The sequence below is a fragment of the Emydura macquarii genome, unplaced genomic scaffold (genome assembly GCF_026122565.2).
Source record: "Emydura macquarii macquarii isolate MOO-44397 ecotype Brisbane River unplaced genomic scaffold, CSIRO-AGI_Emac_v2 contig_374, whole genome shotgun sequence".
NCBI classification, from domain to species: Eukaryota; Metazoa; Chordata; order Testudines; family Chelidae; genus Emydura; species Emydura macquarii.
This window is the reverse complement of record NW_027130511.1, coordinates 8,393,733-8,412,933: the sequence shown is the minus strand read 5'-3', so window position 1 is coordinate 8,412,933 and position 19,201 is coordinate 8,393,733. Positions and strand designations below refer to the sequence as shown.

Genomic DNA, 19,201 nt, shown 5'->3' with positions numbered 1-19,201 from the left:
TCACTTTCTCAGGAGAAGTAACTGCGAATCTCTACTGAGAGGTGAAAATATGAGCTGCTTTGTGCCACAGGGCATAATACGGTTTAAAGGAAATCCTGCTCTTTGATTGGTCAGTATCTGGCGTTATCCTAGCACAACAGTACAGCTCAGGACTATTTTGTATATTGAACAGAATTACAGATAAAAACCATGCACCTGTCTCAGGTCATGGCTGTGGTGCAGCCAAAGTACAGAGGCTTTGGATTACATCACAGAAGCATGTGACACCTAAATCCTTGTATAATCCCAAGAAATTGAGTTAGTATGAAAATAATCCACTAATTTCCTTTGTTAACACCATTTCCTTATTGTCAGTTTTTTCTGCCTTTTCCCTTCCAACACCGCCCCCCCCCCTCAGTCACCCACTCCCAACATTTTACACCATCTGCTCTCTCCTTACCTTCCCAGCTTTCCATCCCTCTTCATGCTTCCCACCCCCAAAAATAATCTGTATTCTCTTCTTCCCCACTCCTCAATGAAGTGCTGTCAGGCCAGAGACACTTTGAGCCTCTCTGCTAAGTAGTGTGGAGTGCCCCCAACCCAGTGGCACTTCAAGTGGAGGTGGACAGTCTTAAACGGGATGAGGAGAGATTGAGAGGACAGAGGTGGTGCAAGGAGATGGGGAAAGCAAAACAGAAAGTGGGACTGTAGAAGGGTGGTAGCAGATGGGGAAGAAAGGGCTATAGGAGCAAGAGAATTAGAGGAAGGAGCAGAGGGAGAAGTCTGGGGCAGAGCTGTAAATCTCATCTCCTGGAGAAACCTAGGGAGAGATTAGTTACTAAGAGACAGGAATATATTTTCCAGTTTAAAAAAAAAAAAAATCAAATCACTGTTAACCTGCATGGACTTTTATTGGTGTAACCACTCTCCGCTGAATAATTCTATTAATAGAGTATTCAAATATTCCATAAAAATATTGACATATGGCCATTTGATAATCTTTCAGACACTTCAGGATGTGTCTTCCTCTATACTAATGACCTGCCCAAGGGATGGCTATTTCCCAACACAAGGCACACCTAACACTGTCCCATTCCTTCATTAGAATTTTGGCTTGTGGAAGGGATGCGCCAGATTTTTAGGTCAGTTCATGGTCTAAGCATATGGTCTCATCTTTGTTGACAAAAGCACTAATCTCAGGATTACTATTTGCACTGTAACTTGCTGGGGCCCCTCTGCACTCTGCATTTTACAGATAGAGTAAAAGCCAATCTCAGCCCCAAAGAGTTTATAATCTTAATTTAAAGACAAGGTGAAAAAGGTGCGATGAAACAACCAACCAAGAGGGGAGAGAAAGAGAACAAGATAATAGTAACATTAGCATGTTCTGCACAGATTGAGTGTGCAGTTTAGTAGGTGTAATAAACAGATCAGCAACAGTAATCTAAGCTTGCTACCTGCCTACCCATTATCAGATGGCAGTAATAATTCGCACTGAAATCCAAAGTATGTTAGCCACATACCTGAAGCTGAGAGTCCTGAGGCAGGATTTAGGCAACTGCTCCTCCCTGACAGATCCCTGACAGGCAGCCCCAACAGCTGGGAACTTGTCAGGAGAGGCTGTGCCTGCACTCACCTCTTCTTCACCTTCACTTGCAGAGAACAAGGCTGGAGTATTTATCATGCAAGCTATTCGACCAAGGAGTCACATGAAATTTCTCACTAGCTGCTCTTCATGAGCTTGGGTTTATCACTGATCTAGTGCTGACAAGCTGCCTTGGTCTTTAGTTATGCCAGAGAAGTACAAGGGGCAGGTTTCAGACAGTTAAAAGTTCAACTAGGATCAATAAATTAGTAAAACATTTAACAAATTATCAGAAAGTTCATTTCAACAGCATTAGAACTGCCAAAGCTGAGCCTGTCATTATACAAGCTGGAAAGACCCACAACCAGCCACAAACTCTTGCAGTAAGCATCAGCATAGGGCAGATTTATATATTAAACTCAGAGAAAGTTTAAATTCAAACAAGGTGAAAGTACTGCGGCAAAATGAGTTCAGCTGAAGAGCTAGAACTGCCAGAGTGGAGGAGAAGCCAAAGAACAATCATCATCCAGTGGAGGGAATCCAAGAGTCAAAATGGAACAGGAAACCCCAGGGCAGCAGAGCTTGCGAAGCTGAGCCTTATTTCAGCTCTGCCACATAGAAACCTCAGCAGAGTCTGTATAGTGTGTAGGAGAATGGGGAGGGAAGATGATATTGCCCAATGGCAGGAGTCTGTGGTAAGTCGCCGAGTAGCGAGAGTCTGTGGGGCTGGCAGTAGGGGAACCTGGACCCTCCTTGCTCCAGCAGGTTCCAACCCAGAGCCCTGTGATTAGCATTTTGATTACACAACCTGGGGAAAGACGCCAGCAAGCCTGCTCACTGGATCACTTCCTGCCGTGGCCTCTGCCCCTCCGAAGCCGTCACAGGTGTGCTTACGGACTCCACACCCAGGGGGGTTCTGCCTCACAATGATCTAGAGCAGCGGTTCTCACGAGAAGGTACTTACGAGAAGGCTGGGTGGTACGCGAGCCGTACCGCACCGCCGAATCCGCCGGCGGAAGTGCCCTCCCGCCCGCCCTTGCGAAACTTTGCCGCCGAAAATGGGCAAACGGCAGAAGGGTTTCGGCGGCGGGTATTGTTTCCCCCATGTAAGCCGCCGCAAGTCTCTCCCCGCCGCTGCGAAACCCCACCGCAAATCCCTCCCGCCGCCGCTGCAAAACCCCACCGCAGGTCCCCTCCCTTTTTTTCCCGGGGGGGTACTAGGGTCGGGTACAGACAGGTCAAGTGGTACTTGACCTGACTGTACCTGGCCCGAGTGGTACTCGGGAAAAAAAGGTCAAGAACTGCTGATCTAGAGGCTCTCCTCCTGGTGTCCAATGGGGGCCTTCAGTGGCTCAGCAATGTAGATTGCTCCAGGGAGTATGGAGTTCTTGCAGCCTTTCTGCAGGAGCCTAGGACTACTCCCTTACTCCATCCACCTTAACTGAGCTGGTGGCTCCCTTTTGAGCTTTGCCTCCATTGTATCAAAAAGTCAACTCCCGTCTCTGATAAACATATGCCAGCCTCCATCACCACTTGTTAAATATTCAAACAAGCACCTTCCTGACTTCTTCCTTGTTTCCCCTCATGCATGGGAGGAACTCTCCATAAACATCTGCAAAACCACTTCATTGTTCTCTTTCAAATCTGTCCTTAAGCCTCGTTTGCCATAAGACCTATAAAACAAACACTTGACAGCTGTCTTTTTGTGCTATGTTTGTACAGTGCCTAGCACATTGGGGTCCTGGTCCAAGACTAGGGATTCTAAACACTATGGTAATACAAATAATAAAGAGAGAAGAGTGTGGGTTGAAAAAATTGTTATTGGGTATTACAAATGGGAGTAAGTGGAGTATAAACTGTCTAAGAGGGCTTAGTTTGTCAGAATCTAGATCTGAGAGCCAGCTGCATAGAGATTGTAGTTGAATCTGCATTCGTGGATGAGATTACCCACAGACAAGGTGCAGAGGGAGAAGAGGGGACCAAGGAAAGAGCTCTGTAGAACCTCACAGAAAGCTGGGTGGTGGATGAGGAAGATCATCTGAAGGAAACGCTAAAAGAGTGATTAGAGAGGCAAGAGAACCAGGAGAAGGCAGAGTCCCAGAAGCCAATGGAGGACAAGATTTCAAGAAGAGCATGGTCAACTGTATCAAAGGTGGCTGGCAGGTCAATGAGGATGGAGTACTGATTCTGAGATTTGAATAAGAAGAGGTCATTAAAGACTTTGGTGAGACCAGTTTCAATTGAGTGATAGAGGAAGCCAGACTGGAGAGGATCTAGGATGGAACTGAAGGAGAGAACTCCAGCAACTACTATAAACTGTGCATCAATGAGCTCAGAGATAAAAGGGAGATTGAGCAGTAGTTGAAGAGGCAAGTGTAATCATGGGTAGGTTTTTTTTAAAGAAGACAATAAAGTATGTTAACTTCTGCATCTATGATCAAGGAGAAGGAGGAAAGTGTTGGAAGGGAAGGCAAGCAGAGGAGTGGGGCAAGGTGACATCATACCTCATCAACTTTCTCCTGGAATAAATCAGCAAGATCCTGGGCAGAGAGAGAAGTAGAGGGTTTGAGGAAAGAGTCAAAGGTGGCTAAAAAAGAGCTCAGATTGCAAGCATGAAATTCAGTTAAGTTGGAGAAGTAGAGTTGTTAACTGAGAAGATGATAGAACTGAAAAAAAAGACAGGAGGAATTTCTAATGAAAGAAGTCAGCCTGGTCATGGGATTTCTACCAGAAATGCTCTGCAGCGTGAGACCCAGAACAGAGAAAAGCAGATTGGGGGTAAATCAAGGCTGGGTGTTGGCAGGGCAGACCTTGCAATGGGAAAGAGGAGCAACAGAGTCCAGGGTAGAAGAAAATGAAGCATGGAGAGATTCAACAGTTCTAACAATGGAAAGAGAAGCTGGGGAGGAGAGGGCTGAGGGTATACAATAATCGAACATGCTGATAAACTGGAAGTCATGAAAAGGCTGAGTGACAAGGTTTGAGGTGGACTGATGGGTTATGCTCAAAGAGATCAGGTGATGGTCGAGAGGGGAAACTCAGTAACTGAGAGAGAGAAATGCTTGGTGAATACTAACTCAAGAGAACAGCCCTTCTGGTCAGTGAGAGTTGAATCAGAGCTACAGGACCAATAAAAAGGTCAAGAAAAGGAGAAGGAAAGGTGCAGCTAAGAGGTCAGACTGTGCCTTCAGCTTCCAGGTTGATGACCTGAGGATGAGTGTGGGAGACTGTGAGGATGGGGGGGAGAGAGGAGTCAAAATCAGAGAGGAAGGCTGATGGGAAGGAATGGGATGGAGGGTAGATGACAGCAACATGGAGGGGGAGAGGAGTCTGATGCAAAATAGTTCAAAGGAAGAGAAAGAGTGAGATTGGAAATATCAGCAATAGGAGAGAAATCTCACACCCCATGCCATGATCCAATCTTGGGAAAGTAGTGTGAGAAAAGGAAAGGCCTCCATAAGATGGGGCAACTGCAGAAACAGTGTCAAAGGGATCCATATCTCTGTGAAAGCCAGTAGCTGGAGGGTGTGAGATCTGAAGAGGTTATGGATGGCTAAGATCATTTGAGAGGTAGAGAAGGCATTCCACCCATTCCCCTTTTCCTCTAGGCAGTTGTATAACTCGCCTTTTCCTCATAGGCCTAACAAACACATCGATATTCTCATCACTTCCCTTTTAACTTTTTCAAATAATTAGCGTTCATTCATAGATTGAAGTTAGAGCAAAACATTTCCAATGTCAAAAAGCTTTCAGACATGTGTGTTCCTGTAAATATTTCAGTGCAATAAAAAAGTTGGAAAAAACCCCCTATTTTTCCCACAACCTTGGTTGACGTCAGAAGCCAACACGGGCATAGAGAGTAGGGGGATTGGTAGGGAGGAGGGAGGAGCACGGGGCAACAGAGGGATAGGTAGCTGTGTGGAGGGCTAAAGTGGGTGAAGGTATGAGGGACAGGTTTATGGGGGGAACATAGTGGTCTGTGTAGGCCAGTGGCTCTCAGCCTTTCCAGACTATTGTACCCCAGTCTGATTTGTCTTGCGTACCCACAAGTTCCACCTCACATAAAAAACTATTTGCTTACAAAAATTGGACATAAAAATACAAAAAAGTGTCACAGCACACTATTGATGAAAAATGGCTTACTTTCTCATTTTTACCATATAATTATGAAATAAATCAACTGGAATATAAATACTGTTCTTACATTTCACTTTACAGTATATAGAGCAGTACAAACAAGTTGTATGAAATTTTAGTTTGTACTGACTTTGCTAGTGCTTTTTATGTAGTCTGTTGTAAAACTAGGCAAATATCTAGATGATTTGATGCACACACACACACCCCCTGGGATATGCATACCCCTGTTTGGGAACCATTGGTGTAGGCAATAAGTGAGTGTGAGGTAGCTGGGATACGTATGACCAGAACGAACACTTTATGGGGACTGAGGGAGGCAACAGCTGATTGCATGGGCAGGGCAAGAATATGGGGGGAATGAGGGGATCCATGAGTTGGGAGCAAGAATAGATATATGGGGAGCACAAGGTCTCCATACTGGCTCATGGATGAGTATGGGAAGCGGAAGTTTTCAATGGAGGACGCAGATGGCTCTCTATCGGGTAGACGGGATATGAGAAGAGTGGGTCTGAGGAGAAACAAAGTGAGCTCTGGAGGTCAAAGATCGAATGGGTAGGGAGGGAGCGGGAGGTCTGTACAGGAAGGAGGGAAGGGCTATAAGGGGAGCAGGGGATCTCTGGATGGCGCAGAGTGTGGGGACAGTTGAATGGTGGGGGAAGCAAGAGCTGGCTGGGTCTCTGGGGGGAGGAGGGAGCCGGGCTGTGCCTGGGGCGGCTGGAGGACGCGGGATCTCTGTGGCGCAGCCAGGCTGGCTCAGGCTCCGCGCAGAGGGGGCTCCAGTCCAGGGGCCGGGGGTGGCGTCACTCTCCCTTCCCCGCGCGCTCCCGTGGTCTGCACTCACCGCCGCCGCCTCACCGGTGCCCTCGGGACTCCACATCTCACCGGTCAGTGCCGCGTGTCACGTCACGTCAGACTCGGCGCGCACTGTGCGACGTCACGGTCGCACACCTAGCTCATCATCGTCACTAGTCCACCGCCTGCTAGTCTCCATAGCAACGGGTCGCCGCGAGCTCCTGTCACAAGGATTCCTTAGGGACGCCGCATCCGTGCTGTGAAGCGACGCCCGCAACTCCCGGCCGGGACCGCCATGCGGAAGGGGAAAGGCGCCAAGCGCGGGAGGTAATTGGGTCGCGCGGGAAGTGGAGAGATGAGGGTGCAGGAGGTAACCTGTGCAACGGGGAGGGGGAGCGCAGAGAGGGGAGTGGGGATAGGGCGATAAGGGGCGGAGGTAACCAAGACATGGGTGGAAAGGGGGATGAGGGCGGAGAGAAGGGAGTGGGGGGAAGGCGAGATAAAATGGGCGGGTAGCCAGGCAACGGGGAGGGCAGAGGGAGTACGTGGGTCCCAGAGGGGTGGGAGTTCTAGGGGCCTCATGCCTCAGGTTTTCCCCACAGGGCCAAGAAGGGTGTCAAGTCTGAGTCGAAGGTGGAGAAGGAGTCCGAGGCAGAGCGGGCCAAGGCCAACGCAGCGCTATGGGAAGCCCGGCTCGAAGTGACCGAGATTTCCCGAGCTGAGTATCGTGAAGCCGCACGCACGCTGGCCAGGAACAACGAGGAGCTGGCATGGCAGCAGCACCGTCTGGAGAAGGACACAGTCGCGGTGATCAGCTTCCTCAAGAAGCAGGATGTGGAGAAAGAGGAGCAGGTGTGTGCAGAGACCCGTGAAACCTATCCATCCACTTCCTGCACCCTTCTGAACAGCCACACCAAAGGTGGTGGTGCTTGTCCTACAATATATAGCAGCCTTCAGACACACAGATCACCTAACAACAGGTTCAGAGGGAGATGATGACTGTGAGATGACCATAGGATCTGCTCCTCATGCAGCACAGAGCCTTTTGAGGTAGCTGATAGAACAAATTAAAAATAGCTCATTGGTAGATATTCTGCACCTGCTTCAGGCAGCTGTGCTGGGCATTGTGGGAAAGGTGCAAAACTCTGCCAGTCCCACTATCCCCTACAGCGGATGCTGAAAGCAGACAAGGTGAGCTGAGCACACCTGAAACAGGATGCTTGGTATGGATGATATACACCTTTGTAGTTTTGACTGGATCAGTTTCATGGAAGCAAGCTGCAATTTTCTAGTTTGATACACTCATAAAGGCACAGTTGCAGGCAGTGCTAAGTAGTTAAGTACTCAAATATGGACAAGTTTCCTAGTGAAAATGTAATTGGATCCAGAATTGCCCAAATATTAAAGCAGTTGTACAATGTTAATGAGTTAACATTACAGTCTCAGCATTAGACTGCCTTTGGCAGGACCAACAATAGTCTGCCTCTTCTGCCACCTGCAGGCTATATTTTAAATATGTGGAGATAAACCTAGATGCACATTTGCTCCTGAGAGCAGGAGTGTTATATACAACATCTGTGTAAGTTTGCTCTCAGTTTCTCCAATGTCTGCCACAGTGGATGGGTTTTTCTGCTCCCCTGCTGACATTTATAAGGGATTCTTCAGCAAAAGAGAGTGGGCAGGTCTAAGAGCATCAACTCCAAACATACAGTGCAAGAGCAGGGTGACAGATTCTGGGGTCCCATTAGGCCCCTTATGCTGCTCTAGTGGCATAATGGTGGCTTCGGTGGCCTGTGAGGAATTCTGCCAACACAGGAGCAGTGTAGGGCCAGTGTACACAGCCCTACATTGCCTCTCTCACAGTCCCCACTTTAATACTATAAATGAGAGGTCTTTTCTGTGTTACTGTAGCTTCCTTCATGTGATCCCATAAGGAGGCTTGAGGGAGGGCAAACAAATGAGGGAGAGTTTTCCCCATGATTATCATTTCTCTATTTTCATCTTGTGCAGATTGCAAAATTGAAGCAGCAGTTGGCAGATTTGAAGCAGCAGGCCCAAGAGGAGAATGAGAAAGTGGTGAGTGAACTTTTCTCTTTTCCTTCAGAGCGAGGCCTTCCCAACAAGCTGAGCAGTGGTTTTGTTTCTAATAAGATGAACAAGTTAGAAAGAGTTGCTGTGCAGTAAAGGTTTTGAGGTAAACCCCTGACATGAAAAAAAACCTACAAAAGAGAGGTGGGATCTATACAAGGGCTTCCTAGCTGCGAGTGTGGTTTGCTATCGCAGATACCAGTAATAATACCTAAATAGATAAGATGTGGGCAGAGACACAGCAGAACATGTCTCATCATAGGTGCTAGAACTAGAGGTGTCGGGGGTGCTGCTGTGCACCTTGGCTGAAGTGGTTTCCATTATATACAGGATTTACAGTTTGGTTCAATGGCTCTCAGCACCCCCACTATAAAAATTGTTCCAGCACCCGTGTCTCATTTGCATCAAGATGAACAGAAACCTGACTACAGAAGTCTGCTATTCCACAGCCTCAAGCAATAAATTGCATGACGTGGGCTCTTCAGGAATCTCTTGCCCATCTATCCTCAAATCACAAGAAGCAGAACAGACTGGGAACTGGCCTATTATTAAAAGTTAGCACTAAACATAACATCTCTTTCTAGGCCTTCCCATTTGCTGGTAGTTTAATTCTGTCCAACTTGTTGCTTTTTTCCTTCTGGTGATGTCTCCTTAGTTTAGTGACTTTTGAAAATTCTGCACATCAGGATAGTCCCGGCTCTTAATTTTCAAAGGTTGTCCATTTCCTGCAGTGGTATTGTTGAATGGTTGTGAGTTGTTCCCTTCTTGCTTAGAATCTCTGATTTGCAGGCAGAACACTATTCTGAGCAGTTGAAGGATCTGGAGGAGAAATTCAGCAAAAAAGCCAGTGAAATTGGCTTAATTCAGTTGGAACTGAAAACAATAAAAGAATTTCGCAAGAAGAAAGCACATATGGAGAAGGAACTGGAAGATGTAAGTTTGTCATAAGTGTTAATTTTTGATATTTTAATGGCCTGAAAGCAATACTAACATAATCTAATTCAACATGATTCAACATGTTCAACATCAGTGCAACATGATTCAACATGGTACCTGTGCTGGCACTAACTACATGCTCCTCAGGACGTTGTCTGTAATGATTTATATGAGAAATGATACTGCCACCTTCATGGCAGGGTGTGGTAACTGATATGGAAAGAACATCAGACGCACATGGCTAATTTATTAGACTTTACTGAAAGCAGCCCTTATTATGAGTGTAGAAAGCACTGTATTGGTAAGACTTACAAGTTCCAGAACTAGGATATAGTTCAATTTACAAATACCTTGAGAAAAATATAGGGTCAAATCCAAAGCCTGATGATAAAATATCTGGTACTTCTAGTGATTTTTATCCATAGATCTCAAAGTAGTTTACAGAGGTGAGTTTGCACTGCCGATATTTGACTCAAACCCTTCTGCACTAGGCCAGGATTGGAGGGTCTGGGATCCAGTCAATTTATATGACCAGAAAGGGCTTATGGCTCCTTTAAGAATATGTACAGAAGACCTAGTATTTGGGCTGTAAGCACCATAGGGTTTATAAATGATATAAAATGATTTCTCAATAACCAGTTCAGCAGGCAGATAGAATGCAGTGGCTGTCCTGTCTCTTGACATAAGTAAGTCCATTAGATTGTAAACTATTTAGGGCAGAGACTGTCATTTGCTATGTGTTTATATAGTGCCTTGTACAATGGGGCCCTGATCCATGATTGGAACTTCTTTGGTACCACAATACAATTAATAAATACATTTTTTTAGATGTAAGGTATGGAATATCTTTCTGCAGAATTTTCTCAAAAAAACTGGAGCACAAGATTTTGGATAGCACAGATTACTGAATCTCTAGAAAGAGGGTAACTAGCTATGTCAGACTGGGAAGAGTTTTACAAGGGCTTATGCTGTATTCCACATATTTATTAACAGACTAATGGAGAGTATGCTAATGAAGCTTGACAGCAATATTAAAATAGGAGAACTGGTAACCCAGGAAAGAGAGATGAAAGTACAACATGACTAAAAAGAGGTAGAGAAGAGGCAGAGAGATTCAAGGAGCTGAAGAGGGCACGGGAAGTAGAAGACAAAAACTGGGAGATACCTCTCCAGAGAGTTTTTAACTTTTATCTAGAAGGCCGAAATACAGCACCATTGTTAAATGGATTTTTTTAAAAATCATAGATAAAAGAGAATATGAGAATCTCAAACAGGGAACATCAGGAGACTCTTGGAAGGCTGGAGAACAGGTTCCTTGAAGAAAAGGTACAGTGCTTTACGAAGGTTTTAGGAATATCATATTAGAACAAATGTGACTTTCCATGTTCACCCAGGCTTGAGTTTCTTTGGCTGTTCTTTGATGAACATTTTACAATTATCAGTGTCTGGTTTTTGTTTTTTATTTCAAACTAAAAAGAAAAATAGATGATTTGGCAAAAGGGTGCAGCTTTCCAGGGAAAGTCATGGGGGCATCAGGATCCCTGAAGGGCCATATCTCTGCTCACTTTCCACTCCCTCAGGGATGTAGTGGACTTCATTACCCCCAAGAGGGCCATGTTACTGCACACTCCTTCTCCTCCTCTAGGATACAGGGTTGTATCAGTGGCCAATTTAATCCCACGTGTGTGATTTCAGAAAATGCTTTGTGTCTGATTTTATCTTTAGTACCACGTGGTCTCAGTATATATTTAAACAGCCTTTTCTCCCCTTCAGCAACGACTAGAAAGAGAGGCTGAGAAGAAGATAGTAATGCTGGCAAAGAGAGCCCACCATGAGGCCATTGTGTAAGCCATTTTCCTTATCTGTTCTTCAGTTACAATGAAGAGTCAGAAAGCCACTGTAACACTTGCTCTTACAAATAACTGCCAGGCAGCCAACACTGCTGTACAAAGCAGGGACAAAATGGGCAAGGTCCTTTGGCTGCCTCTGTTACTTTCACACTTTAGATATAGGCATCATTACCATTCTGACATTTCTACCATAAGACTCGTTCCAGCTCCGGGCCAGATACTGAGGCGATGCTGTCACAGGGACATTTCCATGACCCCCCCCTACCCCCCCCTTCTGGTCCAGTACTGGTGCTGAAAGCAAAGCTGTCTCATTTGACACAGCTTCGTGACTACCGTGTGAACTAATTCTTTCTCTGAAATTAGGCTATAGAGGTGTTCATTTTAAAGCAGGAAGACCAAAAACATTGTGATGACACCTCTTGTGTTTTGTTTCCCCTTCTCCAGACAGTTAGACAGCACTGGGAGAGCAGTGTTTAAGGAGAATGTTCGTCTTCAGGAGGCTCTCACTTACCACCTGAAGGAGGCAGAGGAACTACAAAAAATCAAGAATTGTTTGGAAGAGGACAAAGCTCTTCTTCTGCAGGAGAAGGTTCCTGCCCTGATTTCTAATTCTATTTCATTCTTCCCTAGAAAAGGGCCCTTGAAATTTAAATTCTGGACATAGATACCAGTTCATTGGGACTAGCACATTTCCAGTCAGACCCATACACAATTTACTGGTTTTTGGAGCTGTGTTAAGAGACATGAGGCTCTTATTCTCTCCTTTTAATTGTGGAGGAGAAAAGAGAAGAGGTTTCCTATGGTGCCTTTCTAAGAGAAATTCAGTGTGTACAATTGGGAGTATGCAGATCAGACACTCTTCAACTTGCTTGTCTTGCAGGCAGAGCCCAGATTACTGCTTGCTCTCCAGCATGGATGTGCCAGAGCATCTACCAGTCTGTTGTAACCATTGCGCTGTTATTGCTGAAAGAGTTCTGAGGTTCAAGGTGACTTGAAGATAAGAGCTCAAATAATTTTTTTCTTGTCCTTTAGGAAACCAATGAGTGTTTGGTTCAGGAAAAGGTCCGGCAAGTCAGTCAGCAGAAAGCACAGATCCAAGCACTGCAGCACAAGGTGGAGAGACTGGAGATGGCCCTTGGTCACATGTCCCGAGAATTTGAAATAGAAATTCAGCAGACACGGCATCAGGCTTTAGTTCAGAACCAGGCAGGCATGATAGAGATCAGCAAGCTGCAGCAGCTGCTGGAGATGAAGGATCGGGAGATGAACCGAGTAAAGAAACTGGCCAAGAACATCCTGGATGAGAGGACTGAGGTGGAAAGTTTCTTCCTAGAAGCTCTGGAACAGGTGAAGCGTGAGATCGTGTCCAGCAGGAAATGCTACAAGCAGGTGGCCCAAGCTGCTTATCAGAGGAAAATGATGGACGCATTTGCAGGGAAGCAAGAATACCCCAAAATCAGAACATTTAACAGCAACGCTCACAGCACAAATAGTGTGTACAAGGACCTGCAGGAGGCAGAGAAATGGTACATGTAATTAAACAGCAGAAGCTTTAGTGTCCATCTTCCTGGCTCACAGGAATGAAACCTAAATCTGAAAAATCCCTGTGTAGTAACAATACACAGATTAGGAATCTCTGAGGAGGCTGCTTTGGTGGAAGGGGAGGAAAGAAGCTCAGCACTGGAGGGGATGCTGCAGATCCAACAGTTCAGGGTAGGGAGCTTCAGGACTGACTGCTGCCGCAGACCTAGCAGGACACAGTAGAAGGGACACACATTAACACTGAAACCTAAAAATGGCAATTAAATGCTAATGTTGTTTATTTCATTGCTGATCATTTTAATGTGGTTTTCTCACAACCTCTGTCTCCCTTGCCTCCCTCTAAGCCAAAAGCCTCAGCTGCACATCTCCCTTGACATCTTCTCAAATGTAGTTCTTCATTGTCAATACAAAAATCTGTGGCACATTGAAAACTGAAAAAGGGGCAACTATACAAAATAAATATAAAGTCAAAATTAAGAACACCGGAGCTACTGTGCTGATTGTTTTATACATTTTAAAATGTAATTCAATAAAATACTCTGATTTTTAAATTTATCTGAAGGTGCCACAACATTTCCAGAATGTTCAACAGGCTGTAGTGGAATCTAGGTACTTTGCCATAGAATTTAGGTCCAATTTTCTACAGATTAGATGGGAGCCCTGCTTAGCCATAAAAGGCTCTTTATCTTATTCCTGATGAAAACCTCTGTTCAATGTTCAGCAGTGGGCAAACAAGCAAAAAAAAACAAAAAAAACAACAACAGTTAGAATAAATAAGGAATGAGAGGGAGAATAATACTGAGGATATTATATTGTCATTTGTATGAATCAGTGGTATGCTCTCACCTGGAATACTGTATTCTGTTCTGGTCATCCTATCTCAAAAAGTATACAGCAAAAATAAAAGGAGCTCCATGCCCAGGTGTGGAAGTGATTAGAGATGTGGAAAGACTTCCCTATGAAGAGAGATGGAAGAAAAGACTGGGACATTTTATTTTAGGGAGGATATGAGTGAGAAATGATAGAGGTCTATGATATGATGAATAATGTAGATAAAGTAAATAAGGTTCTCCCATTTACCCTCCCATAATATGAGCACAAGGGGGCAGACAATGCATTTAAAAATGATAAAAATAATAGTTTTCTTACACAATAGATACATTGTGGCAGTGAGCTTCACAGATTATCATTGCAGTGAAGAATTTAGAAGGATTTTAAAAACAACTAGATGTTTGTGGATGTTTTCATTATCTGTACGATTACACTGAATAGTAAAAAAAAATAGATAGGATATAAACCCTCATTCTTCAGAATGGAAGCCAACCTCTGATTTATGGGGGCTTAGAAGGAAAATTTCCCCATTAACAGGTTATTCCATAACTATCCACCATGGATTTCTTGCACCTTTTTCTGAAGTATCTGGCACTGGCCACTGTCAGAGACAAGATACCACATATTCCTAATCCACTATCCTATCTAACAATTTAGAAAGCTGTAGAATTTAGAGAGATGGAGAAGATTTGTCAAGGTGTGTAGTCCATCTGTCAATGCAGCATTCTTTTCTGCTTACATATCATTGGCCAGCTGAGTGAAACTCAGAACATTCAAGGAATTCAGAGCAAGAATTTAAAATCCTTTTTGTGTGTCCAGAAACAGGAGATTTTATGCTGGATGGTAAGGGATTTCTTTGGTCTTATTTTCCTACTACATTGATCTTCTATTTGATGTTGTTTTGCAGGACAAATATCCAGCAAGGGAAGGTGGATATTGGCCAGCTGACATGGGAGCAGAAGGAATGTGTTCTGAGATTACTCTTTGCCAGAATGAATGGCCTGGAGAGACGGTAAAGCTCTGTTTCTATGGTAGTAGATAAACACAGAGCTTTTCCTGTTGTGGAATCCAGGGTGATTGCTTCCATCTCCCCATTCTGGAGCTAACGCTGAACCTGTCCTTAGCAATAATTGTGCAGGCTCTATTCTAGCTCAATTTGGAGAAGAGAATTTTAGCTAATTTTAGTCTGAGTGTCTGTTGAGCTATTAGGTCTTCATGTGTAATTTTAGATACTCTGAAGAGGAAGAAAGTGATTGTAGTAGTGGAGAGGACAGAGAGTGGTCCTAGACCAATACAGTGGAATGAATTTTATTCACAGTGCTTAACTTATTCCTGTTTATCTTTAGCAAGTGAACATAAAGAGATCCTTTATCCAATTAATGACAGAAGTGTCCCATACACAGAATGAAATATCTTTCTTTACCACAGATAAAGCAATCTGACCAATCATAAAAAAGTTAAAAAAGTGTTAAAATTTTCACAAACAGGCCATTAAAATTATACTCACAATATAGCTCATGTTGCTATTTGCATGCAGAATTTTTTAACATAGTTTTAGAAGTTTCTTTAAAAACTTGATTCACAAACTGGAAACTGAAAGGTTAAGCAATGTAAACCATGATTGCATGGATTAAAGAAGACATAGGAGACCACAAATACTAATCTAAAATGCTACATATTACATGTGTAATATGGGAGTGTAAGGGTTGAGGTGGATTTGAGTGTGTGTTGAAATTCTTAGCCTTAGTGTTACATTAAAGGAGGTTTTGACAATTTTGTTTTGTTTTTACAGTAGAGTTTAAAAACATGTATAACTATATAAAAACATTCCTTTGCGTGCATGGTAACTAAAAAGTGACCCTGATCAGTCTCATTTCATTGTCCAAGCTGAGAGGTAAACTCACGAGAAAAGAAGCCCCAACAAACAGCATTAGTGGGAATACAGTTGGATCCTACGTTATAAATGTGTTCACTTTTAATAATCTTACATATAGCAGAGTTTTGTAGGGCCATGTTCAATTAATATACTTCATTTAGGGGAACACTATATTCTATTCATTTTTCATGCTTTGTCCACAGACTAGAATTGGAAGACCAGAATTTGTCATTTAAACTTTGTTTCCTGTTGTTTTGACTAAGATAAGCTTAATATTAAATATGTCATCTGCTAGGGGAGTCTGTTTGTTCCCTTTGAATCAGAAGAGGAATGGACTTGATGAGCTAATCATTGAGTCACAGTCACTGAAGTTAGCAACTGAATCAATGTCCAGAGCAGCTAAATAATGGGGATAATTTAGGTACTATAAATAGAGTTGGAACAGTCATCCCCTGCATGCCTGTGGTTTAGAACTAAGCTGCAAAGCAAAAATTGCTGTACTTCGCCCCTGAACTCTGCATTTCTGTGTTTCTCTCATTCACTCCTTACTGTAACAGGAGGGCTTTAGCAGCAAAACACAAGAATTTTCATTGTCTAGATTGATTGAAGTACAGAGTGGACTACAGTAGCACAAATGTCCTAGCACCAGACTAGCACTTTCGCTGCTGTTCATCTTCCCATAGATAGTGAGTAACAGATAGGTTTGGTGTAGAGAGAAGCCCCTTAGTACAGGCTATGCTTAATCCATATTTCTCCTGCCTTTATGTCCTCCTCACAGGAAACTCAAACATGTTTTGGTCCCTTCAGCTCCAGCTACCGTTACTCCTGGTTCTGGAGAAAGAAACAAAGCTAGGTAAGATATTACATTTTATAGCACTCTGTCTACGTACTTCTTCAGCCTCCCACACAGCATCTAAGCACCTCCTACATATTAAAAACAAACATCTTTCCCTTCCATCTTTCCTAGGAGAATTATTTTGATTATTCTGAAGGTTTTTTGTTTGCTTGTTTATGTTGGTCTGTCTGCATGTGAAGACATTTTTGAGGGAAATTTAAGTTGAAAAGATGGATTTTGCTTTTAGTTCTGAATGCGTAGACTGCAGTCATTCCTATTTCTTCTGGTTGTGAGTTCCATTATCTAGGTCCAGCTCCTCTGGAAGTTCCATCTCCCGCACTCAGAAGCCTCCCCTTTATTGGTCAACAACTTCATTATTCTTGGACAACAATTGGTATGAGGTTATGTTTGCACAGGGAGAGGCAATTACTCAAGTAGCACAGAGAGCTTTGAATATCAGGAGGCCTTGAACTAGATTCTCCGTTCAGTGGAAAACTATTGAAGAGACAGGAATCTCAGGATGAAGTGTTCAGTGACCTGTGCTGCTAAGCAGATGGGCTTCTGTGGTCTGTACCAGTTAGTACTTTTTCAGTATGTGTGAACTTGTTCCTTTATATGTTGTATAGCAGCTAGCAAGCCTGACAGATGTCTCGTCTGTGTGTGGTGTGATGGGATGGGATGGGATCGAATCTTCTGCCTGGTTTGAAGGACACTCTAGTCCCATCCCGATACCCTGGTGAAAGCACCTCATGGCAGGGGGTCTTGTCTTATTTAAATATAGAAACCCTACATCTCTAATGTTCTAGGCACCCAAAGGCCATCCTTCCTCTCTCTTCCTCAGTTCAGCTATCCCTGCCTGGAGAGCAGAGATAGGAGTTAGTCCAATGAGCATTTGCAGCCTGGTTTTTATAGGTATAGGCTTGGATACAGCCCCGCACTTAACTGTATTGTTGTTCTCCAAGGTATTGGGGTATAACCTTAGCATATGGCATTAGCTCTGAGGAGCGTGGGTGTATTGTCACTGACCACTGCAAGTGTGCCAGATGTCGTGGAGGCAACAAACACTGTCTCCTGGAACTTAGTCTAATATTGACATACTCAAGATGACCAGATAAAATTCACAAATAGGAGTACTTTTAGGACAAGTCCTCTAGTACTTTGCAAGGAGACCACGTGGCTCTTTGGCAGAAAGAGGGGAGTGAATTCCAAGTGTGAGGACTGGCACGGGAGAGGGCACAAAGAGAAGAGTATAAGTCAGTTAGGCAGATGACTTGGAAGGAATATAGGCAGCAACACTGTCCCTCTTCCCCAGCCCAGTCAATTGTTTCATCAACCTGCTGAATGTGGTCATTTAACCAGGACTGTACATTCTTTTGGGGGCAGAGACTCTTTACTACATTTGTACAACCCCCAGTACATTGGGGCACCAAGCCCTGAGCCGAGGGATCTTTAAGCACTACTGTAAATCAAACAATAAAAAGGAGAGGGATGAAAGCAGGACTACAGAGGGAGGCAAGAAGGAGAACTTTATGGAAGGTTAAAAAAAAAATAGTGAAAAGAGATCAGTGCATTTATTATTTATATTGCAATCACACCTAGATGCCGCATTCAGAAATGAGGCTCTTTGTGCTCTGCCCTGTACCAACATAATGAAAAACAATCAGTAGCTTGAGGATTTTATAATGGACATTAAGAAAAGACTCAGTGAGGGCAACCGCAATAAGGCAAATACCTGATCCAGTGCTAGGCTGAACTTGATCTGACAGTTAATTTAATCTATTTTTAAACCTTTATTTTTCCTCTGTGATTTTAAAGTCTTCACCTGTTTCTTTTGTAATTTAAAAAATGTCTTTTAAAAACATTTAAACCTGTTCCCTTGAATGCGAGTGAAGATTTTAACCATGGCATTTGGTGTAGCGCAGCAGGCTAGAAAAAGTGAGAGGCAGTTGTAATATTCAAGAAGTAACTTTAATGTTAATGAGGATATTCTTGGCATGGGAAAGGATGGACTTTGAGTTCATAAGGGAAGAATTTAACAGGATTTTTGGTAAGAGCCTGAAAGAAGAGGAGCCTGAATGAGAAGGAAAGAAAATGGAGATTTGAAGGAGTAAGCTTATATGTAAGCAGAGGTTGTTTAACTCCTTCCTTCCCCCCACTGTATGGATGAACAGCAGCATGTTATAACTGACTCATCTGCAATGCTTTACCCTTGCAGCACTGAAAATATTGCTCCCAGCCTGACCTTCATCACACAGCAGTTCCCAGTATCAGAGCCCTCCTCTCATGGAGTAATCCTTCCAGATATTGAGATGGCAATACCACAGACAGCAGAATAAGGTGGCTGTAGACTCTGACTGAACAAGACCTAGGGTAATGATAGTTACTGCCTCATCTGCACCTTTTCTTCTGGGACACTTGTGTAAGTGGAATGATGCTACAGCTATGAAATTATTAATACCCCATTATTAATATCCCCATTTTATTGTGGTGGTGGTGGTTTGGCTTTCATTTGAAACCAGCCTGAAAGGAGACTAAATTAATTTTATAAACGTGTGTGTTTTTCCTTTTAAAATAAAAAAAATTCTAACTTTTATTCTTCCCTTGACTCAAGTTCTGGTGGTTGGTAAGATGAGGCTGGTTTCCCCAGCTGCCCGCTGGAGGCTGGGATGGCACAAAAGGTGCATCACTGCATTGTGAAGATCTTTCTGCTCAAGTAAAAGCATTTTGTAGGAGACTAAAAAGCATTTCGA

General features: G+C 43.7%; 2 protein-coding genes across 5 annotated transcripts in view; one reads left to right on the top strand and one right to left on the bottom strand.

Moving 5' to 3' along the window:
- The window catches only part of ENTPD5 (ectonucleoside triphosphate diphosphohydrolase 5 (inactive)), a 34,927-nt gene extending 28,251 nt beyond the window's left edge, over positions 1-6,676 (bottom strand). The window contains exon 1 of one of the 3 annotated variants that reach the window (XM_067533565.1): positions 6,543-6,676. The gene's annotated coding sequence lies outside the window, so the exon portion shown is untranslated. Of the gene's footprint in view, positions 1-1,502; positions 1,956-6,542 lie in introns of those variants that run through there. The other 2 variants (XM_067533581.1, XM_067533556.1) reach the window with 2 other exon arrangements.
- Positions 6,677-6,694: 18 nt separating this feature from the next.
- On the top strand, positions 6,695-19,049 carry BBOF1 (basal body orientation factor 1). 2 transcript variants are annotated; one of them, XM_067533535.1, is made up of 11 exons: positions 6,695-6,820; positions 7,096-7,345; positions 8,504-8,569; positions 9,371-9,514; positions 10,763-10,843; positions 11,291-11,361; positions 11,812-11,956; positions 12,400-12,893; positions 14,648-14,752; positions 16,395-16,469; positions 18,667-19,049. In XM_067533535.1, the coding sequence occupies exons 1-11, from the start codon at positions 6,789-6,791 to the stop codon at positions 18,785-18,787; spliced, it is 1,584 nt and encodes a 527-aa protein (XP_067389636.1). In that variant the 5' UTR covers positions 6,695-6,788; the 3' UTR covers positions 18,788-19,049. The 2 variants fall into 2 exon arrangements, with proteins under 2 accessions (XP_067389636.1, XP_067389645.1); XM_067533544.1 differs by lacking the exons at positions 6,695-6,820; positions 7,096-7,345 and adding an exon at positions 7,635-7,684.
- Positions 19,050-19,201: the final 152 nt, after the last annotated feature.

Bases quoted from the DNA above. Each gene is read 5' to 3' on its own strand.
- BBOF1 (XM_067533535.1), top strand. From the start codon at position 6,789: ATGCGGAAGGGGAAAGGCGCCAAGCGCGGGAG. The intron at 8,570-9,370 runs GTGAGTGAACTT...TCTGATTTGCAG, and splicing joins AAGAGGAGAATGAGAAAGTG to GCAGAACACTATTCTGAGCA. The intron at 11,957-12,399 runs GTTCCTGCCCTG...CTTGTCCTTTAG, and splicing joins CTCTTCTTCTGCAGGAGAAG to GAAACCAATGAGTGTTTGGT.